At 48.8% G+C, this 27,909-nt stretch overlaps 1 protein-coding gene and 1 non-coding gene across 2 annotated transcripts in view; one reads left to right on the top strand and one right to left on the bottom strand.

Annotated features, from left to right (window-relative positions):
- The first annotated feature begins 789 nt into the window (after window positions 1-789).
- The window catches only part of DRC7 (dynein regulatory complex subunit 7), a 46,995-nt gene continuing 19,875 nt past the window's right edge, over window positions 790-27,909 (top strand). The window contains exons 1-9 of the mRNA XM_084812155.1: window positions 790-1,240; window positions 9,485-9,663; window positions 11,712-11,886; window positions 14,225-14,350; window positions 16,244-16,438; window positions 19,914-20,072; window positions 21,087-21,305; window positions 25,340-25,468; window positions 27,790-27,862. Coding sequence (XP_084668281.1) covers window positions 9,524-9,663; window positions 11,712-11,886; window positions 14,225-14,350; window positions 16,244-16,438; window positions 19,914-20,072; window positions 21,087-21,305; window positions 25,340-25,468; window positions 27,790-27,862 — 1,216 coding nt within the window. The 5' untranslated portion in view covers window positions 790-1,240; window positions 9,485-9,523. The remainder of the gene's footprint in view (window positions 1,241-9,484; window positions 9,664-11,711; window positions 11,887-14,224; window positions 14,351-16,243; window positions 16,439-19,913; window positions 20,073-21,086; window positions 21,306-25,339; window positions 25,469-27,789; window positions 27,863-27,909) is intronic.
- On the bottom strand, window positions 21,762-21,918 carry LOC146339092 (U1 spliceosomal RNA). The gene has a single exon (XR_014784744.1). It is a non-coding gene; the product is annotated as a U1 spliceosomal RNA (small nuclear RNA).

Genomic DNA, 27,909 nt, shown 5'->3' with positions numbered 1-27,909 from the left:
ACATAGAGTAGTCCCATTGAAATGACTGGGACTTGTTAGTCTTGACTAACTAAATCCTACTCATTTCAATGGTTCTACTCTAGGTAGAACTTATGTTGGATTTTACCCAGGGTGAGCAAGAGGAGAGACTTAATTTTTCCCTTCTTCCCGCCTGACTCCTTTCCCCTCGTGTGTTGAGTCGTTTAAACTGTATGCCTGTGGGCAAGGAGTGTCTTTTTTTCTTGATTATTTGTAAGCCACTTCAGAAGCCTCGTTGCCTGAAGAGCGTTGGTGGTTGGGGAATGCTGGGAGTTGTAAGACTTTTTTCTGTCCAAGCTTGTATAGGATTGCTCCTTAAATAAAAAAAAATAAGAGGACCAATCGAAGAACAGAGGGAGAGAATGGCGGCACAACGGCTGCAGCCTTATATTTAAAAACACCCCAGCATGGATTTATCCGGCAGGCAGAAATTAAACTGATACAGCTTTCCGTATCCAAGCATGCATCTCTTACGCTGTGGTCATCACAGTCCTTTAATTATGGGAGAAAGGTAAGGTGGGTTAATATACTCCACAAGCCCCCTCCCCCCCCCCGGCATCCCCCAATTTAGGCAAATCATGCACTCTCGTCGCCTTCTAAAAAAAAACAGTGGCGGCGGGGGGGGGGGGTCCATAAAAAGTAAGGCGGCCAGGCCCCGTCTGCCTGTCATCTGAGCGATGGGACACCTGCACCTGTTGGATGTTCGCTTCTCCGCTGCTCCACTCCTCTCCCTGTGAGCCACGTTACGCTGCTCGGGGTATACCAGGCTTCGGGGGGGGGCGGGCAGGCCTCAGGCTCGCAGGGTCTGCTCCGCTGTTTTCCCAGAAGAGCCGCCGGTCGGAGCCCGGTGCAACGGGCCGGGAGCAAAGGGCGGGCTGCTTCGGGGCGCGCCTTGGGCCGAGGGCTTCGCTGGTGGCGCCAGAACCGAAGGGCGCCGAGCTCGCCGCCCCTCGCGGGGGTCGGTCCGGCCGGGCGCCGCCAGCGTCCTCGGGAGAGGAGCCCCGCTGCGGCCGCTCCGCTGGACGCTCAGGGGTCGGCGGCCCGGGCCACCGCGGATCTCAACGGGCCCGTCCCTGCCTTGGCACGCGCGCGCCCGCTGCTCCGCCGGGAGCGCGCGGGAGGGACTACAACGCCCAGAAGCCTCCCCTGCCAGAAGGTGGTTGTCATGGGGATGGGGACCAACAGGCCGGCGAGAAGGCGCAGGCCGGCGAGCCCCGGAGCGGTGAGCGAGCGAGCGGCGCGGGCGGCGGGAGGCGGCGGGAGGGCGGGCGGCCCTGCGCGACCCTGGCCCGCAGGCCGAGCGAGGCCAGGCCGGGCGCCGTGCCGCAAGCGCCGCCTCCAGCTGTGCGCGCGAAATACCCACCTCCCCCCCGGGCGCCCTCCAGATGTGTTGGACTGCAACCCCCATCACCCTCAGCCAGCACGAAACCTCGCCAGATGGTGGCAAGCACTTTATCTCTCGGTTTATTTCAGCTTTCCCCAACCGGGCGCCCTCCAGATGTGTTGGACTACAACCCCCATCACCCTCGGCCGGCATGAAACCTCGCCAGATGGTGGCGAGCACTTTATCTCTCTGTTTATTTCAGCTTTCCCCAACCAGGCGCCCTCCAGATGTGTTGGACTACAACTCCCATCACCCTCGGCCGGCATGAAACCTCGCCAGATGGTGGCGAGCACTTTATCTCTCGGTTTATTTCAGCTTTCCCCAACCAGGCGCCCTCCAGATGTGTTGGACTACAACTCCCATCACCCTCGGCTGGCATGAAACCTCGCCAGATGGTGGCAAGCACTTTATCTCTCTGTTTATTTCAGCTTTCCCCAACCAGGCGCCCTCCAGATGTGTTGGACTACAACCCCCATCACCCTCAGCCGGCATGAAACCTCTCCAAATGGTGGCAAACACTTTATCTATTTATTTCAGCTTTCTCCAACCGGGCGCCCTCCAGATGTGTTGGACTACAACCCCCATCACCCTCAGCCAGCATGAAACCTCACCAAATGGTGGCAAGCACTTTATCTATCTGTTTATTTCAGGCTTCCCCAACCTGGTGCCCTCCAGATGCGTTAGACTACAATTCCCAGAATGCCCCAGCCAGCTAGTCCAACACAACTGGAGGACACCCATTTGGGGAAGGCTGATTTATTTTATTAGCAATATTTCTGCACTGCTTCTCATTTGTGCACATCCTAAAGCAGTTTACAACAACACTGTCAAATGGCAGAATACAAAAATGCACAAGAGGACAATGTTAGAGATTGTTCACGACAGCTCCTGGGTGGTGGAAAACCAAAGGAAAGAAGATACATGATCAATAAATGCCTGAAATAGACCTGACATGCAGGAGAGGGGAGAACACGTCCTCAGAGAGGGGGAAAAGGGGTGTTTTGATGGGTGGAGAGGGGAGGAGACTGGAGAGGCCAGGATACAAGCTATCTGGCAATACAAACTATCTGGCAAGGGAAGGAGAGAGTGGGAGAAAGGAGGGCATGAAATCAGGACACGTCCATGTGGCACCAAACCATGCTTTGGCATTGTGCCCAAACCTATTCTGCATGTGTGTGGAGGCCCCACACGGGCAGTCCTCGGTGCTCAGTCAGGTCACTTTTAGATATTCCAGTGCACAGGAAAATCCAGATGGGCATTCATTATTCTCTCTTCTCTCTCTCCATGAAGGACTCCATATGTTCTTGACTTAATCTCCCTGCATAATTGTCATACTTTCCTCCCAAACAAGCCAAGATAAAGGGGATGCTTGCGGTCTTTTTGTCACTTGTTATCTCCTCCTAATACAAAAACAAAATGTGGGGGGCAGCTTGACCTGAAACGAAATCCCCAGGCCTTCTCTTATTTCTCCTCTGCCGTTTATCCATTTATTGTACATTCTCAGAATCTCCTCTCTAAGAATAACATTTTTGTTATAAAGATATGGAGGGGAATCGACATTCATTCTCCAGGGTAGAAAAATGCCTTTTCACCTCCATTCTAATAAAGCAGGGCTGGGAAAGTATTTCCGTTTCAGGATCCATCTATGGGTGTCACTTAGGGAAGATATGGAGAACATCCCACACGCACAATATTTCAGGCTGTGTATGATTATTCCTCAGGAGCGCCTCTATTTCTGGCCAACTTACTGATTCTGTTATAAACAATTAAACGGGCCCTAAGGAAGCACGGCAAAAGCACAAATACATTGTATAACAGAAGCAGGTAATTGACCTGTGCTAGTTCCTGCTGCTGCTGTTATGTAGGTTCCTCAGATGTCTTTCTCAAAAAAGACTCAAGTCCTCTTACAGCAAAATTCAAAATTTTTGTTGTTGTTCAGTCGTTAAGTCGTGTCTGACTCTTCGTGACCCCATGGACCATGGCACGCTAGGCCTTCCTATCCTCCCCTCTCTCCCGGAGTGTGCTCAAGTTCATATTCACTGCATCAGTGATGCTATCTAGCCATCTCATCCTCTGCCGTCCCCTTCTCCTTTTGCCTTCAGTCTTTCCCAGCATCAGGGTCTTTTCCAGTGAGTTTTCTCTTCGCATTAGGTGGCCAAAATCTTTGAGCTTCAGCTTCAGTATCTGTCCTTCCAATGAGCACTCAGGGTTGATTTCCTTTAGGATGGACTGATTGGACCTCCTTGCAGTCCAGGGGACTCGTAAGAGTCTTCTCCAGCACCACAGTTCGAAAGCATCGATTCTTCGGCGCTCAGCCTTCCTTATAGTCCAGCTCTCACAGCCATACGTTGCTACTGGGAAAACCATAGCTTTGATAAATAGCTAAAAACAATTATCCTCTAAAATACAACCACCCCATAACATGGGTTGAGAAAGTTTTTCAGCCTGAGGGGCAGGGATGCTGGAGAAATTCAAGACAGACTAAAAGAAGCTCGGATTTCTAAGAATCCAACCTGCAGAATCCGCTGCAGAGCGGCCCCCTCCAGCCATGCACAGTCCGTGGACTTTCAGATTTATTTTTACTTTCCCGAAATGGACGCATATTTATTTGTAGGGAAATACGCATGTTTCTGCTGAGGAAAAGTTGAATGGAATGGGGGACAATACACTAAATGTTACGTACTAAGGTCAATTATGTAAATTGTTATGAAACCTCTTACACGATTATTTGCGTATTTTTCTGCACGACGGGGGGGGGGGAATGCGCCTGTCTGAGTGGACGGTGGAACAAAAGGCACCTGACAATCCATGAAACACAGACAGATTGGATTTTGCACAGTCCATACATCCCTACCGAGGGGTGAATTTCCTTTTGGAGAAGCGCTTGAGGGCCACATTCCACTGGTGGGTGGGGCCAAAGGCTAAAGGAGCAGGGCCAAAAATACCAGCCTATTTTAGCTTAAAGCTCTTACTGCCAGCAGTGAAGCCTTAGGCTTAGAATGGGGAAAAAGTGCCCGAAAGCCAGGAAACCACAAACAATTTGTGACTGGGGGAACGGAGCGTGGCCATCGGGGGAACGGAGCGTGGCCATCTGGGGAACTCACCATAAAATAACTGAAACCATCAGTGGCAACTGTAAGCAATTCAACTGATGCATTAAAAGCTCATCAAGAATCCAGATATGCCTGCTGATGACTTTACTGGATTCATGCACATGATTCATGAACTAGGGTGTAAATAGGGTGACCATTGCCAAAAAAGAGGAATTGCATCACCAAAAGACAGGATGAAAGCGGCTATCACTTTGCATAATATTTACATATGCAAATATGTATAGATGCAAATTTAGAAATATCTATAAATGAAATAGAAACACTGTACATCTCACCATAATGGAGAAGACTGACCAGGTGCCAACTGTGGATGGGCGACAGCAAGGCCCCGTCCTGCTCTCCTTCCTTATGATTCTTTGACTTTAAACCAGATTTGGGCTGGACACCTCTTGAAAGATAGCACCTTCAAATAGTGGTCTGTCCTCTGTCAGGTCTCCAAAATAGAGGAATGTCCTTTGTAAAGCAAGACACCTGGCCACCCTGGCACCAGTAAGCCAGACTTCCAAAGAATCCTGGTTTACCATGAACGTTCTGTATGCTGGTGCAAGCAGCCCCTGCGTCTGCTCCTCCCACTAGTGTGACCGAGTAAAGTAACGAGGAATCAGAAGCTTAGTGCGTCACCTGAACCTGCCTTGTTACTCCCCAATAAGCCAGGATTTGTAAACCAAGAACAAACCCTGGTTTGCACTCCTGGCTTGTAGAGGGAGCAACAAGCCAGGGTCCTGGCTTGGGACAGCATATTAAACTTTCCACCAGGGGAGCCCAAGGCTCATTGATGGTAAGCCAGGATTGCCTGAAATTCTGGATGACCATTACGTGCAGGTGCAGCAATTACTTTGCTTTCTCTCTTAGGATGTATCCAAAAGTAACCACAACAAATGTGGTTAGATTTTTTTGTTTTGTTAATGCACTTGTTTTTAACCTGTTTTTAATCTGCTTTTATTGTGTGAGCTGCCCCTAGAACTTTGCTGGCTAGGGGAATCCTGGGCATTGCAGGACTTTTTGCTGTCTATACATGCATAGCAGTGCACCCTTAATCCCTGGAATCAGTCCTTCAGTCCTAGCTGAAAGTCATCCCCCCGCCCCCGCAAATACTGAAGAGATCTTTGCCACTCTCTGCTGTAATTGTGAAAGCCCCTCTCACCAATTCAAGATCAAATTTGTTAAATCCCTGAGAATGCTTGTTTCATGTCCCCTTTCCCAACACCACCAATCATTGAGTGGTTTCCCAGCTTGTTTTCTCCCCATTCTGAATGCCTCCCTTATGGCTTAGTTACTGACAGTAAGAGCTTTAAGCTACATTATGCCAGTATGTTTTGGTATTTTGGCCCTTTTGCCTTTGGCTGTGCCCACCACTGGAATGTGCTTCTCCAAAATTGAATTTAGTCCTTGTCCTGGATTGGTTTGGCACCCCTCATAGAAGTCCTGTTCATTTCTTCTCCCCCACATACAAAATTCGAATTGTGTGAAGGAGAAGCAGAAACAAGCCCATTGGCTCTGCCCATTTTCACATGTCACTGTCACCAGTGTCAAACTTTCTATGCATAGGGGGTGCAACATCTGGAGCAGGGACCCCATTCTACTCGTATAGGCTTCCTGTGCTATTTAGAACCCTGGTTTTCCAGGTCCCCCCCCCCCTTATGTGAGGAGCCTACACAAGTAGATCAGGCACCCTGCGGAAGAAGTTACCCCACCAACACAGGGAGAGTGACAATCCAGTGATGAGGATGCTGCAGAGGGAACAGGGCCAACGGTCTCATTCCCATTATCCCGCTCCACAATTCTAGATGTGCGGTAAGAGGGAATGACTGAAGAGAGCAATAGATATAGATATATCCCTCTAGTGCCTCCTCCAAGGGAGGTTCAGAGGATGGCAACAAGGGAAAGGGACTTTTCAGTGCTGGCCCCTCAATTGTGGAACACTCTCCCCAACGAGTTCCACCTAGCACTAATGTTGTCATCTTTTCGGCGCTGTGTTAAGTCTTTCCTGTCTTCCCAGGCATACGATGGCATATGATGGGCTTCTTAATGCAGCAGTTGTATTATTTATGGTTGTCACTGAAGTTTCAGTTGTTTTATGGAGTAGTGGCATTTTATTGATGATTGGTTTTAGCTGTTTTAAATTGTTTTAACTCTGCGTATCCTTTAATTTTGTTGTAAGTTGCCTTGAGGTTGTTTTTTTTTAGAAAGGCGCCTAAGAAATGCAATTAATGCAAGCGATACTATTATAACATCGTTATCTTATAAATGCCGCTTTACAAAGAACGGGAAGAGAGATTCCTGCCTCAAGGGGCTTCCCATCTAGAACAGCTTTCCCAAAGCCAGTGCTGTCCAGATGTGTTGGACTATATAGATGTGTCCAGTTCTGGTCACCACACCTAAAAAGGCTATTGGAGAGCTGGAAAAAGTGCAGAAAAGGGCAACTGAAATGATCAAGGGGCTGGAGCATCTCCTGAAGGTTACAACAGCTGGGAGTGTTTAGCTTGGAAAAAAGGAGGGTTGGGAGACGGGACAGAGGTTTATGAAGTTATGCATGGTGTGTAGAATGTGGACAGGGAGACATTTTTCTCCCTCTCATATAATACTAGCACTTGGGGTCATCCCATGAAGCTGATTGGTGGGAGATTCAGGACAGATCAAAGGAAGGATGTCTTCACACAGTACATAGTTAAACTATGGAATTTGCTACCACAACATAATGATAAAACTGCAGTGTCAAAATAAAATAAAACTGCAGCCAGTAGCCCAGAACCACTAGAGGACCTCAGATGACATGAAAAGTATGAGAGACTAGGGTGGACTTTTCGTGGCAACTGAAAGATAGCAAAGTTGGGTGTCAGTCTGCATTTTCAATTTTTGCCCCTGCAAATAGAATCATAGAATTGGATGAGAAGAAAGGGATATCTGATGTGATTTCTTCATAGCTCTGCTTTATGAGTGCAGGCAACCTTTCAGTCACGTCTCTAATCTGTCCTCCCGGGAGACAACCTACCTGGCGAGTCCATGGGTCTTCGCGACGTACTTGGGTCTCGATCCCACGCAGCAAGGAGCCTCCCACTACTACCACTCTTCTTGTTGTAGGCCTGGGTTTCATCGCCTCTGCTTCATTGACCTTCAGTCTCTTGCTGACTCTCATGTAGGTTCCCCTGTGATTCTTCCTCTGCAGGCTGTCCTCCAGTCTCATCCGCAAGTACCTGGAATTGGTTCCACAGCTCCACTGCTTCCACTGGTGCAGGGTGGCGTCTAGTTCTTCTTCTCCTAACTGTCACCCTTTTCCAAGGAGTATCCTCTACTCCATTTTTCTTCATCTCAGCATTTCCCACTGCCTCATCTTGCTGTTGCTCTTCAAGCTTCTGGTCTTCCCTTTGCTGCTGTAGTTCCCCCATTCTGTCCAAGAACTCTTCGTGTTCTCTTATTCCCTGGAGGGTCGACAGTCGCCGCTCCAGTCCACTTACTTTTTCTTCCAGCAGCATGATCAACTTGCACTTGTTGCAGGTGTAGGCCATGTTGTTCTCAGGCAAGAAAACAAACATTGCACACACCTTGCAGGTCACCACCACTGGAGAGTCCTGTCCTTCCATTGCCTCTTTTCCCTTTTTGTGTCTAGCTTTATAATTGTTCTAGACTAGCCTGTGCCTGCTCCTCTACTCAATAGAGGTTAAAAGCAGAGTCCCACTGGTGTGGAAGTGTGTGTTACAAGACAAATAAATGGAAAAAAGTTAAAAAATAAAATGAAATGAAAAAATGAAAAAAAATGTTAAGGGCCTCCCCTTGACTTCCCCTGCCGAACTCCCCTGGCCAACTCCTGTTTGCTCCCCCTGTTCACTCGCTCTGGTCGCTCGCTCTGTGGGAGCTTGCCTGCTTCTGTAGTCCCTGGACCAGCTGGAGCAGCTTGCTCTGCTCTGCTCTGCTCAGCTGGGAGGCGGGAAACAGACTGAAGCTTCCCGCCCACTCAGCTGCTGGGAGTACTCAGGCCACACCCCCCCAATTCAGTTGGAGCTCTCAGAAGCACCTGGTGAGCTAACAGCCAATCAGAAGGATAAAGGGCAGCCCCCTGGGCTTCCTGCAGCCCACTTACCTCTTAGCCTCTGTCTCCTTTGTCTCCTTTGTCTCTTCAACCACTGCAACTCCCCTGGCCAACTCCTGTTTGCTCCCCCTGTTTGCTCGCTCTGGTCGCTCGCTCTGTGGGAGCTTGCCTGCTTCTGTAGTCCCTGGACCAGCTGGAGCAGCTTGCTCTGCTCTGCTCTGCTCAGCTGGGAGGCGGGAAACAGACTGAAGCTTCCCGCCCACTCAGCTGCTGGGAGTACTCAGGCCACACCCCCCCAATTCAGTTGGAGCTCTCAGAAGCACCTGGTGAGCTAACAGCCAATCAGAAGGATAAAGGGCAGCCCCCTGGGCTTCCTGCAGCCCACTTACCTCTTAGCCTCTGTCTCCTTTGTCTCCTTTGTCTCTTCAACCACTGCAACTCCCCTAGCCAACTCCTGTTTGCTCCCCCTGTTTGCTCGCTCTGGTCGCTCGCTCTGTGGGAGCTTGCTTGCTTCTGTAGTCCCTGGACCAGCTGGAGCAGCTTGCTCTGCTCTGCTCTGCTCAGCTGGGAGGTGGGAAACAATAAAATTTGATTCCCTCCCCAAATTACTGTCCTAGAATTTCAAAGAAATCATTCAAATTTTTTAAAATGTTTTTTTTTAATGTTTTGCTCCAAGTGGTTTGGGTATGGAAGTGAAGATTACTTCTCCTCTCAGCACTGAAGTCCTGATCCACACAGGAGTCCCCCACAGCTACTATTAATACTTTTCCGAAACACAGGCAGGGTCTCTGGCCTCACATCTACTTTGTCCTAAAAATATTTGGCCTCACCTTTTAGCATGCTTCTGTCTTTCCACTGGGCATGCAAAGGAGACATTCCTGATGGGTTGCATCCATTATTTCTCACCCTTCCCCTCCATCTCCCCTCAATGTCTTCCCTTAGGTTTCCTAAACGACTTCTGCGGCAGCCTGTAGCAGCAGCATGGAGAACGATGAGGAAGGGTACGAAGTACTGGGAGAAGAAGAAGAAGAAGAGCTGAGTTCCTTCCACCTCAGTGATGAACTCCAAGACCTGGAGGAGCAACTTTCACAGATCCAAGTCCATATTCCGGAAGTTGTATAGTAAGGAGTTTCTGTGCGTGCATGCGTGCGTGCATGCGTGCGTGCATGGACACACGCCTACCCCTGTCTGAAAAACCAGCCCAGATCAAAAGACTCTGTAATGCCTCTGCAGCAGGGCTGCTGAACCTCTTTCAGCCTGAGGGCCTAATTCCATTTTGAAGAACCTCTTGCGGGGGCAAAGGCGAAAGGGCCGTGGCTGAAGGTAGAAGAGCCTGGGGCCTAAACACCAAGAACACCAGCATGTTTTAGCCTAAAGCTCTTGCCACCAGCCGCTAAGCCTTAGGAGAGACATTTCAACCTTTTAGAATGGGGATAAAACTGCACAAAAACTGGGAGACCATAAAACCATAGGTGGTGTTGGGTTAAAAATGGAAGCCACTTGGTGATATGAGGGAGGGGGGCATGGCCTTCGGGGGGAAACCAGAGGGCCGGATTTGGCCCCCGTGTCTGAGGTTCAACACCCCTGTTCTGCAGTGTGCTCACACTCGGTGAATCTTAAGGGGATGTGTAGCGTTATGGGTCTGTCACCAGGAATGCCTCCCTCTGTATCTCTGGGGAATGTAAGAAGGGGTCAAGTGTTCCGGGGGGGGGGGCAGGCTGTAGTTGGAGATGCTGAAGCCATGGGTTCAATATGCTCCTGTAGTCCACCCCTGTCAAGGAGCAAAAAGCTGCTCTATTCTGGACCAGCAGCAGCTTCTAAACAGTCATCGAGGGCCAATCCCAAATAAAGCACATTACAGTAGCCTAGATGAGATGGTTTGGTGCGGAGGCGGGGGTGAAGGAGCATGAGGGCACAACTAAAGGTGAAAGACAGGGACAGCCTGTCCACTTGGCATCATTGCAGGGGAAGACCGACATATTTAATCACAGCTCAGTTGACACCCAATTCCTGCCTTGTGAATCCAGCTTCCTATCAACTTCACAGTTTTACTGCCCCACCTAGATTCTGTCTGGTGAAATGAGTCTTGCCCCTCTCTCGTGCTTCTGATGGGCTGTCTGCCCTTCATATTTTTCTAAAGGCACATGTACGTAATTGTCTGTCTTTTTAAAATAAATCGATTAAAAAAAAAGAGATGCAAAATTGCTCCAGGAACTGAGGACGGTGCAGTGGTGGCATCGGGGGGGCTAGCCAGTGGGTGCTATCTGGCACGTGTTGCAGGTTTGCAGAATTATTTATGTCAGAACATGACCCAAAAGGGGGGGGGGCACATCGCAGTGACAGAGCATAGCGGCAGCCATGGTGTAGCGGAGCCGGGGTGTGCGGGTTCGAAGTGCCAGGACATTTTGTTTAGTGGGGCCAATTACATCATCGGCCACACCCTTCCGGCTTCCCTGTCCCCCCTGAGCAATCCCTCAGTAAGGTGAGGGTGGATTTCCCCAGCAACAAGATACTGTTGTGAGCGATCCCTGTTGTAATGTGAAATATTTTGGGGTGGCCTGCTCTCAGATGGGTCATTGAGACCCATTAACTACAAAACGTGCGCCTGGTGGGGATGAAAACTGATAAGACTGGTTTCTTGGCTTTGAGATCAAAAGTGTCTTCCTGGTGCTGGGAAAAGAAACTCCTGAAAAATCTTGCGCCGGTGTGAGTGTGTCTATACATATTCACATGCATATAACGCATTAAATTTTTGTGAACTCCCAGAGGGCTTCGGCTATGGGGCGGTATAGAAATAACATAAATGAAATGAAATATAATACGCACACACAAATATACAGAAATGGATCAACACAGTCCCCTGCATTTTGGGGCTCTCCTTGGGGGTGTGGCTATGGCGACTGTTTGGGGCAGGAGTGTTGATGAGGAACTGGAGGACAGAGCCGTGTGTGTGCCTTACAAGCTGCCCTGCACACCCTAAGCTGCCCTTTGATGCAATGGAGGACGCTGCCCTTGAGGATGGAAGAACCAGGGATGTTCAAGCGTACTGAAATTCTCCAGATTTCACTCCTGCTTCCAAGCCTGCCCAACTGTCTCCAAATGGTACATCTGTCCTCACCCAGGGTCATTTTGCCCCCCCATCTCTTTTCTGTGCCCCTTCCCCTTCTAGTGAATTCGACTGGAGTTCCATTGACACCTCCAATTTGCCAGAGTCCTACAGAACAAATTCTCACAAAGAGGAGATGCTCCTGCAAGTGGCCAACAATTTTCACCGACAGTATGCACACCTCTGCCCAGACCGTGAGCCGCTCTTCCTCCACCCTATAAATGAATGTGGTGTGGAAGTAAGTGGGGTCGATGTCAGGGCCTTATCCTGCCAATGTGCTTAATACCCTGCCCGTATGCTTGCATGGGCAGGATTTCATTTGGGGTCGGGCTCATGACAACTGAGCTCCAGAACTTGAAAAGAAAATAGGGATGTGCAAATCAGCAATACCCAAGGTTCTCCAAATTCCGCCTCGAGGCTTGTTCCAAGTCATGTGCGTATTAGATTGCAAGCTTTGTTTTTTCTTATCACACAAAAATTTGTATGCATTTTTGTGCACATTTCCCCAAATGTACACACCAATTGTGCACATTTTTGAAATGTATTCATTCTCTCCCATGCATTGAAGTGTGACTGTGCACATTGCCCCAAAGTATGCATTTTTGTACATTTTTGTGTGTGCTGCGAATGGCATCACAAGCTCAAAACTGTATGGACTTTGACTGCAAATTGTGTTTGGGTCTACACTCAGCTCTGGGAGGTGCCAACTGGGTACATTTGGGTCAAAACCAAACGGAAACAAATTTCTCACCCACCCCTACTTTTCGGTGCTGGGGCTCAGGCTCTCAAACAAGGAATTATTGGAGTTACAATCATATCTGGAGGGCCCCAGTGGGGGAAAATGAAGGAGTTCCTCTGATTTGTATGCTTGATTTGGTTCATTTACCATTGGTAAGCCATACTACATCGTTTTCATGCAGTTGGGAGTTGGACCTTCCAGTCCTCTTTGTCTTTGGGCCTAGATCCTCTCTGTGTAGAAAATGAAATTCTTGTTAAACATCATACGTTCTCCTGGGAACTGCAGTTTGATGAGGGTGCTGAGAAATGTCTGCTAAACATCCCTAGACTGCAGTTCCCAGCGTTCCCTAGGGAGAAGGAATGACTATTAAACCAATTTCAAGTCTGTGATGTAGATGTGCCCATATCTGTGTTACACACTTGTACTGTCCCGACTTAGGGTACAAGCCTAGGCATGTTTAGAGAGAAAAAAGCCGTACAACTCCCAGCATGCCCTAGCAAGCATGGCTGGCTAGGGCATTTTGGGAGTTGTAGGACTTTTTCTGTCTAAACATGCCTAGGATTGCACCCTTAGGGAAACTTAGGAGCTGAAGTTTGATGAGGATGCCAAGAATTCTCAGACAGAGATCCTAGCTCAGATTTCCCCAACCTGGTGCCCTCTGGATGTTTTGGACTTCAACTCCCATCAGCCCCAGCCAGCATGGCCAATGGTCTGGAATACTGGGAATTGTAGTCCAAGTCATCTGGAGGACACCAGGTTGGGGAATGCTGTCTAACCCCTGCTCATTAGAGAACTACAATTCCCAGCATTCCCTTGTGGTTTGTAATACAGATACCCTGGGAGTTCAGCCAGTCAGATGATTTCTCCGTGCAATCTGATACAGAAACTCACACAAAAACGTGGTGCAGGAGTGACTACTTCCCGTGGTCCGACACTCCTTGCCCTCCACTTCCCATTGGTTGTGGGGTGGGGTTCCTGCAAAAATGTGTTTAAGGGACGAGTGTTTAGTGGTGTTGCCATGTCTCCTGAGCCACTGATGCAGCTGGGGGAGGACACACCAGGGACTTCAGATCTGCACAGATGTGCAACTACCAAACATGATGTAAGTCCACTGGGTTATACTAGATGGAAGGTTTATGAGTTTCACCTCCAATCCACCAACACAACTGCTTTTTCAAAGATTGGGCTTTGTTTGTCATTTGCATAATCTGCATATCATTTTGCATGAACAGAGTAAATAGTGAACAGTCGCTGATGAACATATCTTTCTGCACTGAGCAGGGTGTTGGACTCGATGGCCTTGTAGGCCCCTTCCAACCCTACTATTCTGTGATTCTATGATATTATGTGACTGTTATTCTGAAATTGTTGCTCCCTATGAGAAATTCCCTAACACAGCCTCTTAAAAATAAAAAAGTGTTTAAGGTGCAATCCCATGCATGTTTAGACAGAAAAAAGTCCTACAACTCCCAGCATTCCCCAGCCGGTATGTAGGAGTTGTAGGACTTTGTTCTGTCTACACATGCATAGGATTGCACCCTTAAATATCTTAGCGGTTTTGATTTGTGGGCATAATTATTTTACAGAGTATTTAGTACATTTCATCAAAGCCCCACCCCCAAAATGTTTTTATTTCACTGAGCCACTGAAGTGCTTATCTAAAAACTCCTGAGTACTAGAAAGTAAAAACAAGTTGTTGTTTTTTGTGGTGCTTCAAGGACCCTAAGAAATCTCAGGGCCGTATTTTATTTTCCTCTGCGGAAGCCTCAAGTCCTGCTTTGTGTTACATTTTTCTTGTTCCCTAATATATCCACAAATGGACGCTGTTTTCTTGCAGAAATTTGTGAGCACCACAGTGCGGCCAACTCTTCTCCCCTACTCTGAGTTGTACAACTGGGATGGCTGCGCCCGCTTTGTCTCAGACTCTCTCACTATGGAGCCCCTTCCATCTCCTATCGCTCCGGTAAGCAAGAGGATCTTTGTCAACCATTCCCCTTGCCCCTTGTTTTCAGCTCACAAAAGCAAGCAGCGCTGGTCCCCTCCCAGCCCCAACTGGGGCATTTCTGGAGGTGAGCCAGTGCAAAAGACAATCCAAGGCGCTGCACGAAGCACAAAACCAGACCTGACACTAGATGCATCATAAGGAACTGCATCTGTGTGATATTTATTCATTCATTCATTCATTACATTTCTATACCGCCAATTGGTATAGAAATACCAATACATGTGAGATACATGTGTGTGATTTTCATCAGGACCGCAAAATGTAGGGAAGGAAGGTTTAACACTGCCTTCCCCAATCTGATGCCCTCCAGATGTGTTGGACTACAGCTTCCATCATCCAACAGCCAATGCTGGATGGAACATGATGGGAGCTGTAGTCCAACACATACGAGGTTGGAGAAGGGAGGTTTAACCCTTTCTTCCCTTGCCAGGGGCCCAGTGGAAACCTTCCTCCCCAAGCTGCTGTTAGCCCCAGAAGGAAAGCGCCCATTGGCTGCTTTCCACCAATGGAAGAAACATAATAATACAGGGACGGATTACCCTAAATGACACCCCTGCTCAGATCATTCCGCTGGTTTCTTGGCCACAATGTGTGTAATTGTTCAGAGCGCTTCACACGCGTGATCTTGTGGTAAATGTTGCAATAACCTTCTAAGGTGGTCTAGAATCCCTTTATTACAGATGTGCAGGGCTGAGGCTGAAAGGACAGCAGCTCGCCCAAGACCACCTTGTGAACTTGTGGTGGAGGCAAGATTTGCCCTAGGGCTTTCACTATCTGTGTATGGCTTAAATAAAGCACTGTGTGGTAAGAAAAGTGTTAATCCCACTGCCCCAAAAGAGCCACCCCTGAGACACAGGCAGCGGTTGGAGAGGAGCCAGAGTAGGAAGGCCTTGCCCAGCCCAACCAGGAAACCTTTTATAGCCCTACCTGTCTAGGAGGCTCCAGTGGCCAATCTGGGTGGGTAGGACTAGTCCAGAGCCTGAGAGGACTTCACCAACCTACAGTCCTGGTGGTTCCCCACCGGGTGCAGCTGCACACAGAGCCGTGGACTTCCAGGTCCAGCTAGAATGTCAGAGGAATCCTGTTGGGGTTGGCACTCCACAAGCTTCCATCAGCTCAGCCCCTCACACTTGGGTTTGCCTTCCACTAGCTGGCCTGACTCATCCTGCAGCGAGTCAGGCTAGCGAGTGGATTTCTGGTGTTTTTTAATTTGTGCAAACTATGGCCACAATTGGCAAGAGTAATGGCTGTAAATTGCACGAATCGCAGCTGAAATTTGTGCAAATCATGCACATTCTGGCTCTAATTTACGCAAATTATGGCAGACACACAAAATATATATGCAAAAAGTCCCCAGAGGTCAGGCTAAACCTGCGACTTGGCTCACAAATGCAAGCCAAGCTGGGCATGCCACGGAATTCTGGTGAGCCCCCAAAGGGCCAGATTTCCTGGTGACACCCCTAGTTCTAGTCTCAGCAGCTCCTGACAAGAGCTGCCATCCCCTCCCACCTGAAGCATTTCTCTGGCCACAGGATAAGAAGTGAGAGGGGCCGTCCCAGCGTGACATCTCTTTTATTCTGATTCCCGAGCCTTGGGGGGGTGGGGGCTGTAGCTCAGTGGTGGAGCCACTGCTTTGCATGCAGAATGTCCCAGGTTCAATCCCTGTCATGTCCAGGTAGGGCTAGGAAAGAAACTTGCCTGAAAACCTGGACAGCTCCTGCCGGTTAGTGTCGACAATACTGGGCCAGATGGACCAAAGTTATAAGGCAGCTTCCTATGTTCCTAGCTCAAACTGCAGGAATGAGGAAGGGGAGGATCTCATTGAAAACTCCATCTCTTTCTCTGTATCAGCCCAGTCACTTGTACTCCCCCACCACCATCCTGCGATACCAGCGGGGAAATTGCTTTGACTTCAGCGTCCTCTTGTGCTCTCTGCTGATTGGCGCAGGCTACGATGCCTACTGCGTGAACGGCTATGCCACTCGGGAGATCTGCATGATGGATGAGTCCAGGGAGGTGTGCCCGCTCTTACAAAAATCCAAAGAGGTGAGAGCCAGGGAGGGGGGCATGTTCAGACACGGGCAGGGCACAGGGCTTCGCCAGGGTCTGGGCAAACCGGGGTGGGAGGTTTCTTGAGCGGCAAGAGTTCAGTTGGCTCTCCTGCCCCAGGCTGCAGAGTTAAGACTCGGGGAAGTGCAAAGATTGCCTTGCGCAAGTATTATAGAAGCTTTGCCAACCCACACTGCTATTCTTTCATGAAATGGCAGTAAGGCCTCTAGGGGTGCAGCAAAGGCTTAATTTCCTGGGGTGCAAAGGAGGTGCTAGGACTGGTGGTGAGGAATCGGTGGTAGGCACCTGTGACGGATGCCTCTGTGGCTGGCAAAAAAATAAATCATGAATGCACATCATATGTCCAGAACTATAAATGTCCATTACTTTGTACATTTTGTTGTTTAAATGAGTTCAGTGGTTATATTAGTTTCTGTGGGAGAGCAACGTCGTTACTGAGGGGGCTGTGGTTTCCCTGCTGAGGGAGAGGAAGGTGGGCTTGGGGTCCTTCTCCCTACTGCCCTGCGCACCATTTTCAGCCCAAAGGTTCATAAATCACCTCATAAAAAATAGTGCTAATTAGGGACGTCCGAAAGAGCAACGTTAGGCATCACCAGGATTCTCCGAACATTGCCTCGTGCTTGTCCCATGCATGATTCCTGTTGGTGCTGGTGAGGGCTGGCGAACGGGAAACTCGTACAGGTCTTGCTGCCACAAACTCACTTGGCTCCCCCACTGGAAACAGCTCATTCTATACACACGTGTCAAGGAGAAGGCCTTGTGGGGCCCAAGATGTGGTGGGAAGAGTTAATTTTACTTGGTATAATTTTAGATCGCGCTGTAGTGTTTTATGGTAGGAAGGAGGGGGATCCTGCAAGAAGATTTACAAGTCAGGCCACCTGGGCCCCATCTACACTGGGCTTTTACTCCGGGGCAGGTGCAAGTCAAGGTCCCTCATGATAGATGACGCAGCCATGACCTCACAGCCATCCGTGGTTTCCCCCCAGAAAATGTGGACTTCCAAGGAGTCATTTTTATGGTAGGAAGGAGGGGGATCCTGCAAGAAGATTTACAAGTCAGGCCACCTGGGCCCCATCTACACTGGGCTTTTACTCCGGGGCAGGTGCAAGTCAGGGTCCCTCATGATAGATGACGCAGCCATGACCTCACAGCCATCCGTGGTTTCCCCCCAGGAAATGCGGAGTTCCAAGGAGTCGTTTTGCTGCAATGTTTTTCGTTTGCTATGGGTTTCCCCATGCTTGTGAGCTGTCTGTCCCTTCCGCAAACCGACTTCGCATTTTGCAGTGGGTGTGTTGTAAGGGTTCGTAGTGCCTGTGTCACTCCTTTACTTCTCCCTGTCCCTTCGCAGCTGTGCAGTTACAGAGGCACAGAGGGATGTTTTCATCTATTCAATCACACTTTCGCACATTTTTGCAGCTTCGTATCTTCGGAATGGTTGCTTTTGGACTCAGTACCCAAGGGCCGGGGGGGGGGGGGGCGGTGTCTTGGGTGAAGACCAACATTTCGGACCGATGGCTAGGCAGATAGTGCTCACGCTTCTGAGTGTGAACCATCGTGAGATTCTCAAGCTGGGGAACGGACAAAAACTGATAGTGTGGAAATGAAGGAGCACGAAACACCCACTTTTTACCTAACAAGGGACGGAAAGACACAGCAGAGCCCCTCAAATACAAAACAGCCACTGAAGTGTCACGCCCCCACCCTCATGGGACTGCACAGCCACGCATGGGAGCCTGTGAGTGTATCGCAAGGCGTGCTGTTTCCAAGCTGCATTGCAGCGCGGTTGCAACAGGGTGGGGGGTTAAAGCGGTGCCATATAGATGGGCCCTGGAGGGAGGAAGAGATGTGGGCATGCTGGGATTGAAGGTGCCAGGACGGAGGCCTTATCAGGCACTCAAGGTTGTAAATCAGCTCGGCCTGCCAAGGGGCCAGCACAGCTGGAGAGGTGTGAAAAACCCAGCTCATCCTCCTTGAGGGAAGAGAGGGAGGGCAAAAGAGCTAGAAGCTGGCTAGGGAAACAGATAAAAACAGACAAACAGCCATCCTTCTTTGTCCTCTGGTTTTCATCTGGAAGGCGTTGGAGTGCTGGCATTAACAAAGGATCCTACTCAGAGGTGTGAGTAGACTAGGTTAGGTAGTCTTGTATTGTTTTAGTCTATGTTAGGTTTCCAAACGGGGAACTGGTACTTGTGGGAATCATGAAGTGTATTTTGCCTTGTTTCTCTTCCCATTCCCTCACCCCTTTGTTGTTGTTGTTGTTCAGTCGTGTCCGACTCTTTGTGACCCCGTGGACCACAGCACGCCAGGCCTTCCTGTCCTCCGCTCTCTCCTGGAGTGTGCTCAAGTTCATCATATTCATTGCATCGGTGATGCTATCTAGCCATCTCATCCTCTGCCGTCCCCTTCTCCTTTTGCCTTCAGTCTTTCCCAGCATCCGGGTCTTTTCCAGGGAGTCCCTCACCCCTTACTTGTAAATAAATATCTACCTCAAACTATTGCTGCTGTTTCTTCCCTGGGGCAGTGCTAAATTCAGTGGCTGCTCTGTCCTCTGCCAAATGGGGCGGAGGCTGGGGAGTCCTCTTGGGTCTGGCAGGGCCGGCTCAGAGAGGTGGCGGCAGTGGCGGCAGTGGACCGAAGGGGGCTAGTAGAGCCCAGGGGTCCTGCCTCCTTTACAACATGTTCTCCCGCTGTGCATCCTTACAGTGGGTGGATTTGTGGTGCACTGCTGCAACATTAAGCCGACACCTGTCGCTCCACGCAGCCAAGTGGCAGAGGCTGCCAAACGGAGCAGGGAAATCCCCTGCTGCTGCCTGATTATACACAACTATATATAACTGGGGTGCTGAACCACAGGCCACACCCAGCCCTCCTAAAGTCCCAGTCCAGTCCTCTGGGGTTCCCAAAAAGGCCACACCCCTTTCCCTGGGCACCCCCTTTCCCCCAACTGCCAATCTTTGGGTGGTTTCCTGGCTTTAATTTTTTTTTTCTCTCATTCTAAAAGCTTGACATGCCTTTCCGAAGGCTTAGTTATTGGTAGGGAAGTCGGAGGGCTCAATCTCGGGGGTTCAGCTTGCTGAGCTTTCATCTGCTCAGCCCCCTGTACTTCAGCTCATTTCCCCATGAGCTGGCCCGACTCAATCTGCATCGAGTCGGGCCAGCTCACAGATTTTCCATTTGTAGTCATAAATAGACATTTGTGCAAATTGCAATGGAATGGATGTCCCAGTGATGGGCATCCCTAGTTCCTGGCAGTAAGAACTCAAATATGCTGGTATGGGCCACACAAGAGCTTCCTTGAAATTGAATTCAGCTCTCAGCTGAAAGAGGTTCAACAGCCCTTGTATACAGGCATTCTATATGCAGTGGCGTTTCCATCAGTCCCAAGGCATGCAAAATAGGAGGCTGGTATCAGGCACAGGGGAAGAGCCTCATTTTTGCTTTGTGGTGACAGGTCGCTGTGGAAGCCAGGAGAGCAAAGCCAAAGAAGTATGCCATCAAGCCCCTGCGGGATCTGCGCAGCAAATTCGAGCTGCGTCAGGAAGCCAAGCAGCAGGCGATTGTGCAGGCAGCCGAGGAGAAGAAACGGAAGGCAGAAGAAGAGAAGATAGCGGTGAGTGTGTGCTCGTGAACTTTTCCTTGCTGCAGCTGCACAGTCTGGGGTTTGGGGAAGCATCCCTTGGATCAGAAAAGTCTCCTGTGAGCTGAAACGACTCACAGGTTTTTGCAAACATTTTCATCAGTGCTGAAAGAATTCCTTTCCCAAAGATTTTTTGGCATTCCTTGCAAAAAAAAAAAATAAAAATTGTGTATTCATTTATACTTCCCTCACTTGCTCTTACTCCAGATTGCCCTCACTTGCCCTCAGTGACATAATCATGAAGCCAAACTCATTGGCTTTGTAGCACTGTGACATTATCCCATTCACTGTGTGATCCCTGATTGTGGGCGATCATCCATGGATCTAATCCATGAAGCATTATCCCCATTTTTATTTATCCTCAGTATCATGTAGGCCAAGATGATTGGCTACATAGCATTTTGACACCATTCCATTTACTTTGTGATCTCTGATTGGCTGGGACAAACCAGCTGAGTAATCCAGGAAAGTAAAAGTGGCAGCAGAAGTGGCAGGGAGAAAATTAGACCAAATATTACTGAAAAATAATGAACATTCTCAATGAGTATTTTTCAGGAAAAATGGCTATCCCATTAAAAATGGCTGGTTTCAACCCAAAAATTGAACCTGGAGGCTATCGTTAATGGCATCTGTCTCCAGCCGAAGTTGTAAATACATTCTGGGGCTAACCACTGCTATGACTCGTTATGGCCAGCAGTTCTCACAGCCTTCCCCAGCCAGGTGCCCTGCAGATGTTTTGAGCGCCAACTCTCATCCCTGAGCATTGGCCTGATGGGAATTGTAGTCCGAAACATCTGGAGGGCACCATGCTGAAGAAGGTTGTTATGCCATAACAATCCACAGATATCCACAGGTAATGGACCATCATGAAGGTTCACTGCTCATTATTTGGGAGTAGTGATGAGAGTCTCAATGAGAAGGAACGCCAAGTGCTTACAGCTGTGTTACAATCACCAGTCCTTGCTCTTCTCTCTCCTTCTGTTGCAGGAAGCTGAGAAGCCCAAGCCAGACGCCTTGTATGGTCTCCGTGTCCACGCCTGGGTTCTGGTCCTTTCAGGCAAGCGTGAGGTGCCCGAGAGTTTCTTTATCGACCCTTTCACGGGAAAAAGCTATAGTACCACGGATGACTACTTTCTCGGCATTGAGAGTGTCTGGAACCATCGGAACTACTGGGTCAATATGCAGGACTGTTGGAATGCCTGCAGGGTGAGCATGTGGAATGGCTGACCAGGTTTATCACGCACAGTTTGGGGGCAACTCGTTGGGGCTTTCCCACAACGGGGAAAATCCTTCACCACACTATAGACCCAGCTCAAGCCATTTATTTAGTCAAGACGTTTATATCCCACTTTTCAGAGATACGCCATAACCAAGTGACTTGCAAACAATAAAGGGGTTGAACACAAGCACATATAGATATAGAAAATCACCAATATCAAAGTTGAGGAAATTATGCCACGTTTGAGGCTGTTGAAAGCAGAACATCACATATTAACAGCCTACTCAGGAAAGGCCAGTTTGAACAAATAGGCTTCTGAAGCTTTCTTAAAGACCCGTACTGAAGGTGAGAAGTGCAAAGCAGTGGGAAGGAAGTTCCATAAATGAGGGGACATCACCAAGAAAACCTTGCCCCTAATACTCACCAATCTAACTGTTCTAACTGGTGGGCATCTAAACAGAGTCCCTACACAAATTTATGCAGTCGAGTTTCCTGCATTTGGGGAAATCGCAGGGTGTCAGCACACCCGGAGTGCGATGGATGAGCCTCACCCTGGGAAAACCTCCTTCATGATCAAGTTGTCTACCCTGCCACTGGTGACCTAAGTGTAGAGCCAGGATTCAATGGGTGAAGACGGTCTTTTAGGTAACCTGGTCCCAGATTGTTTAAGGTTTGAAAGGCAAAAAACAGCACTTTGATTTTGAAATTGGCCCAGAAATCAATGGATAACCAACATAACTGATACAAAATAGATGTCACAGGCTCAGATTTTCAGGTCCCCATCAGCATTCTGAAAACATTAATTTGCACCCACTGGAGTTTCCGAGATAGCCTCAAATGCAGTCCAACTTGCCTGGTCACTGAGGTCATCGGAGGACTTGCTCCTGGTGGTTCCACATGGACCTACGGCCCGATTGGAGTCCACCAGGAGAAGAGCCTTCAGCATGGCGGCCCCCTTTCTCTGGAACTCCCTGCCCCTGGAGGTCAGGCAGGCACCCACACTGTGCTGTTTCTGGTGCCTCCCGAAAACAGCACTGTTCCAGGAGGCGTTCCTTAATTGACCAGTCACGGTTTCTATTGGCATTCTGTTTTTTAAAAAGCACAGTTTTAATATGGTGTTTTAATCTTTTTATTCTTTACTGTTTTATCTTTTGTGTTCACCACTCCGAAATCTGATTTAGATATGAAGCGTTATACAAATATTGTAAATAAATAAATAAATAAATAAATAAATAAAGTGAAGCAATTACAGTGACCCAGTTTAGAAGTAGTTAGGGCAGGGGTGCCCCCCGCCCCCAAATGCCCCCAAATTAAATTGCTGCCGTGCAGCCAAATTGCCACTGAATTTCAGCAGCTTGTGGCAACGGCAAGAAAAAAGCCACATTTCCCCTTTAAAACAAGGTATGCAGAGAGTGTGCGCCTCAATTTAATGCAAAATTCTGCTCCCCTGGGGCTTTTCAAGTGTAAAATGCAGTTTCTCACCAATGTATGGCAGCATTTGGCATGATAGCAATTTCAGTGTGGGGATGGGGATGTGCGGCCACTGCTGGCTTCCAGGGAACAGAAATTGGCTACCGGCGCCTCCAAAGCTGCCCACCCCCTTACCGTGACTAGGTCTGACGGTTCCGCTGAGTCTGACCAATGGGAACCATCAAGGTTTTTTGGGGGGTGGGGGTGGGGATTGGTAGGGGTGTGTAGAACGTGGTTTTGCTCTGCAGCCTGAGACTATGCAGAGCCTATTTGTCCCTAAAAGAAAGGCCCAGGCTACAGCTAAGAACCACAAGAAAAACACAAGAAAGCAGCTACTTCGGATGGAGGCTTACAACTGGTCTTAGGTGGGGTTGTGCTCCCTCAGAAAGACCAAGTGCGCAGTCTGGGAGCCCTCCTGGACTCTGAGCTAACTGGGGATGCCCAGGTGGCTGTGGTGTCCAGGAGTGCTTTTTACCAGCTTAGGCTGGTACGCCAGCTGCGGCCCTATCTGGAGAGGACAGACCTTGCCTCAGTTATCCTCGCACTAGTCATGGCCAGGCTGGACTACTGTAATGCGCTGTACATGGGGCTGCCGTTGAAGACAGTTCAGAAACTCCAGCTTGTGCAGAATGCGGCCGCCTGAACATTAGTGGGGGTGAGGCGATTCGATCATATAACGCCTACACTGCACCAGCTGCACTGGTTACTGGTGCATTTCCGAGCCCAATTCAAAGTGCTGGTTTTGACCTTTAAAGCCTTAAACGGTTTGGGACCAAGTTACTTGAAGGACTGCCTTTGCTCATATCAGCCTGCCCGCACTTTAAGATCAGAAAGAGAGGCCGTTCTCATCTGCCCAGCTGTGAGAGCAGTCAGGTGGGTGACCACATGTGGAGGGCCTTCTCTGCAGTGGCCCCACACCTTTGGAACAAGTTGCCATCGGAAGTGCGCTATGCTCTCTCATTGCAGACTTCTAAGAAGGCCTTAAAAACATATTATTTTACCTTGGCCTTCTCTTGATATGACTGCTATTGTTGCTGTTGCTGCTGTTAACGTCGTTTATTTATGTTGGCTTTCATTGTTTTTATGATTTTATCACTCTTAATATTTTAACTGTTTTTATTTATTTTATTGGTGTGAGCTGCCTTGGGAGGGCTTCTGCCCTGAAAGGTGGCCAAGAAATATTTTAAATAAGTAAATAAATAAATGTGTCCCTAAAAGAAACACCCTGGGCTACAGATAAGAAGAGCCACCCCAGATCAGACCAAGGGCCTCTTTAGTGTAGCATCCTGATTCCCATAATGGCCACACAGAAGGGAGGAAGGTGTCCAGAGAGGAGGGAATGAAACTGTGGCTTCTGGACTTCTCCTTGCATCTCTCATGAACACATAGCCCAGCTCTCCAACTTTGCCCATTTCACTGCACATTCTGCTCTAAAAGGCTTTTCTGTACTCCAGCTTGCTGGGCCATTCCAAACCAGGATGGCCAAAATGTAGGTCAGAAATACTGCGAAATGCAATTCAACCATGATGGACAGGGGACTTCCCTCTCTGGCTCTTTCCTCCCAGGCATGGGTACAAACAGATGGACACTGGGGAAAATAACATTACAAATGCGTTATATTAGGAAAATTGCTTGCAAAAATGTGACGCTAGGCAAAAATGTGCACAAAAATTCTTAGCAGTGTTCATGAGAACAATAAAAAAATCTCAATGTTTGGGATGAACCAAAATTAAGATTGTAAAAATGAAGTTGTGTAATGTTGCTTAAATGGTCCCTGTTCAGGCATTCGCGTGAACATGTGAGGGCTTGAACTGAAGTGGGTAGAGGTTCGGGGCCATGCATGCTGGCCCACACCCCTATGTCTCTGGGCACACCAGCCCTGCCCTCCTGAGTTCAGATCTTGCTGTGTTCAATCGGCAAGTGAGTTCTACTCATGTTCACTTCAACTCGACTAGAACTCAGCATGATTGGGAGCCCACAAAAGGCAGGGTCTACGATTGTGCAGGGAGTCCTACTCGCATTCAAGCCAACACAAGTAGAACTCCCTTTCAGACCTTGGAGGTTCAACTCAGCAAGTTGTGAATTGAGGTGGGTGGGGTCAGCATGCCCAGGGACGTATGGGGCAGGGCCAGAATGCATAGGAGGGAGCAGTGGAGGCTGGTGGCTCCGATGTCAGTGGGGCAGTGAATCTGCTCTGAGTTTCATTCAGGACCAGTCAGAGTTCTGAAGGAGCTATCCAAGGTGCTGAACCTATTTGGGGGCTAGGGTTCAGCACCTTGGATAATTCCCTTAGAGTTCTGGCTGGCTCTGGCTGAAACCCAGCATGGATTCACTGCCCCACTGACATCGGAGCCACCAGCCTCCACTCACAGCCCCACCACTCTACTCACTTTAAGCCCTCACATCTTCAGGCGAATACCTGAACAGGGCTGGAGAGAAACCAAAAGGGACCAGTTCGTCCATCCCTACTTGGGATGGACTGGGGTGAGAGGGAAGCATCTCTTGTAAGGCTCCCAAAATCTGATTCCATTGCCAATGGATGCTTTTCTAGGATCTCCAGTTTGACCTCGGAGATCCTGTGAGGTGGGAATTCTTGCTGCTAGGTACAGACAAGCCTCTCCTGTCACTGCCAGAAGTGGAGGAGGAAGAGGAAATTGTGGATGATGAGGTGGAAGATTTGGTAAGTGACTGGGCTCTTTTCCTTGCTCCTCGGGACCCATCTATTCACTGTTATGCCGATGGACTGTACAAGAACAGGGCTCCTGGTGGATAGATGGGGGCTCCTCTGGACGTTTCCTCCACTGGACTCATGCATGACAGACGGTTGCATGGCGAGACCTCCAGGAGGAAGAACAACTCAGGCCCATAAGGTTGCCCTGATAGCAGTCAAAGATTTTCCCAGTGTTTCGCCTAAACCTGTTGGGTGCAGCTCTAGTTCCAGGGGGGCACATGGTCAGAATCCTCAGGGTTCCTTTGTGTTAAACCAGTTTGAGTGTGTAGTGTACATGCAGCCAGACTCTACTGTAAAATCATACAGTTGGAGGGGTTCTTGCAGGGGATCTAGTCCAATTCCCTGCTTACAGAATCCAGAGCTAGAACATGCCCAACTGATGGCTGTCCAGCCTATTCTTGAAGATGTCCTGTGAGGGCAAGCCCACCACTCCTCTATGTAATTGTTTCATTGTCAAACTGCTCTTACTGTCAAGACATTTCTCCTAACGTCCAGCCAAATTCTACCATAGGGATATTGTAGGAGTCCAAGAAGGCAGTGGAGTCCAATGGACTCCCCCCCACTCAGCCCCTCAGAGCCCATTCACCAAGCCGCTGACACTTACTGGGCCTGCTCACCGAGCACCTGTGCGGTCCGTGAGTGCCCAGCTGCCGGCTGGCCGCTTAGTGAGCTGCCATTTTGTGTCAAAATTGCGGCTTGGGGTTTTCCAGATATGTAATGTTATGTAAATGGCAGCCATAAAGGGGCCATTTACACAACATTACTGGCGTGAATGGTCCATTCACACCTAAAATGTTGTGTAAATGGCCCCTTTATGGCTGCCATTTACATAACATTACATATCCTAAAAGCCCCGAGCCACCATTTTGATGCAAACCGCCATTTTCATGCAGCATTTGCCAGGTGCTCATTGGCACTCCAGCAGTGAACAGGGGTGGGCAGCGGCTTGGAAAGCTCCCGGCGAAACCGGATGGAGGTGAGTCTGTCCATCCCTAATCTGCCCTCCTGTAACTTAAGCCCATTAGATCTAGTTCTGCCCTCTGAGGCAGCAGAGAGCAACTCTAACCATACCCAGTTCCTTCAACTTTTTGGCATGGGACTTGTTTTCCATGCCATTGACCATCTTGGTTGCCTTCCTCTGAACTCATTCCAATTTGTCTACGTCCGTCTTAAAGTGCAGTGCCCAAAACTGGACACAGTACTCCAGGTGAGGTCTGACTAGTGCAGAATAAAGTAGAGCTATTCTTTCCTGTGGCTTGGAAATGATGGGTTGGATCCTGACTCAGTCATGCTTAGAGTAAAGCTTTTGAAATCAATGGAGAAAGTTAGTCATGACTAACTCAAATAACATTAATTCGAATGGGCTTGCTCTAAACATGACTGAGTCTGGATCCAAGCCCTTCTATTAATGCAACCTAAAATTGCATTTAAAAAAAGATGTTGCAGCTGCATCACACTGTTGACTTGTGTTTAACTAGTGATCGACTACAATTGGCATGTACTCCTGCAAGCCAAGAATCCCCCATCCTATACTTGTGCATTTGATAGGGGATACCTGACTTGACAGTAACACATGTGAAAAGGCTCTCCTGTCTGATACAGGTGCAAAATGCACATGCCATGCCTCTTTGCAAGATTGTCCCTTACTGAGAAGCTGCTGTAAATGCAAAATCCATTAGCCGAATGTTTCCAGAGTGTCACAGAGCACTAACTAGGGATGTTGGAGGAATCTGATTGGGGGGGTGGAACTCGACAAGCTTTTGTCAGCTCAGCCCCTGGACTTCGACTGGTCTTCCGCTAGCTGGCTGACTCAGTCTGTAGCGAATTGGGCCAGCTTGTTTCTGTGTGTTTTTTTGCACAAATAGAGATTTGCTCAAATTGCACCTGTAGTTTACATGATTTGCACAAATTTTGGCCACAATTTGCACCAATTATGAAAACTGCAGCTGAAATTTGCTCAGATTACACAAATTGTGGCCAACATTGTGCAAATTACACAGGTTGTGGTGGAAATTTGTGCAAATTATGCACTTGCAATTTGCACAAATCTCTATTTGCGCATATTTTAAAAAACTGGAAAGTTCCCAGATTTCAGGAAAAGACCTATGGCTCAGCCTGCTAATGCAAGCTGATTTGGGCGCACCCGAGAATTCTGGTGAGCCCCAAAAGAGTTGGATTTCCTGGCAATGGAAATTCCTAGCACTAACATTGGATGTTAAGATAGAGAGGGAGTCAGAATCCTAACACATCCTTCTCTTGGGTCTTGATAGCTTAAAGAAGAGGAACCAAAGGGTTTTGACATGCCTGCTTCTTGGGTGGAGCAGATCCAGATATCTCCAAAAGGTATTCTTTCTTTTTCCTCACTAACTGTATTGTGCCTAAGCATGGGT

The sequence above is a fragment of the Heloderma suspectum genome, chromosome 8 (assembly GCF_057233095.1).
Source record: "Heloderma suspectum isolate Gila_16-S chromosome 8, 16-S_ref, whole genome shotgun sequence".
NCBI lineage: Eukaryota > Metazoa > Chordata > Lepidosauria > Squamata > Helodermatidae > Heloderma > Heloderma suspectum.
Note: the sequence above shows the minus strand (reverse complement) of the source record. Positions and strands in the feature narration are given on the sequence as shown.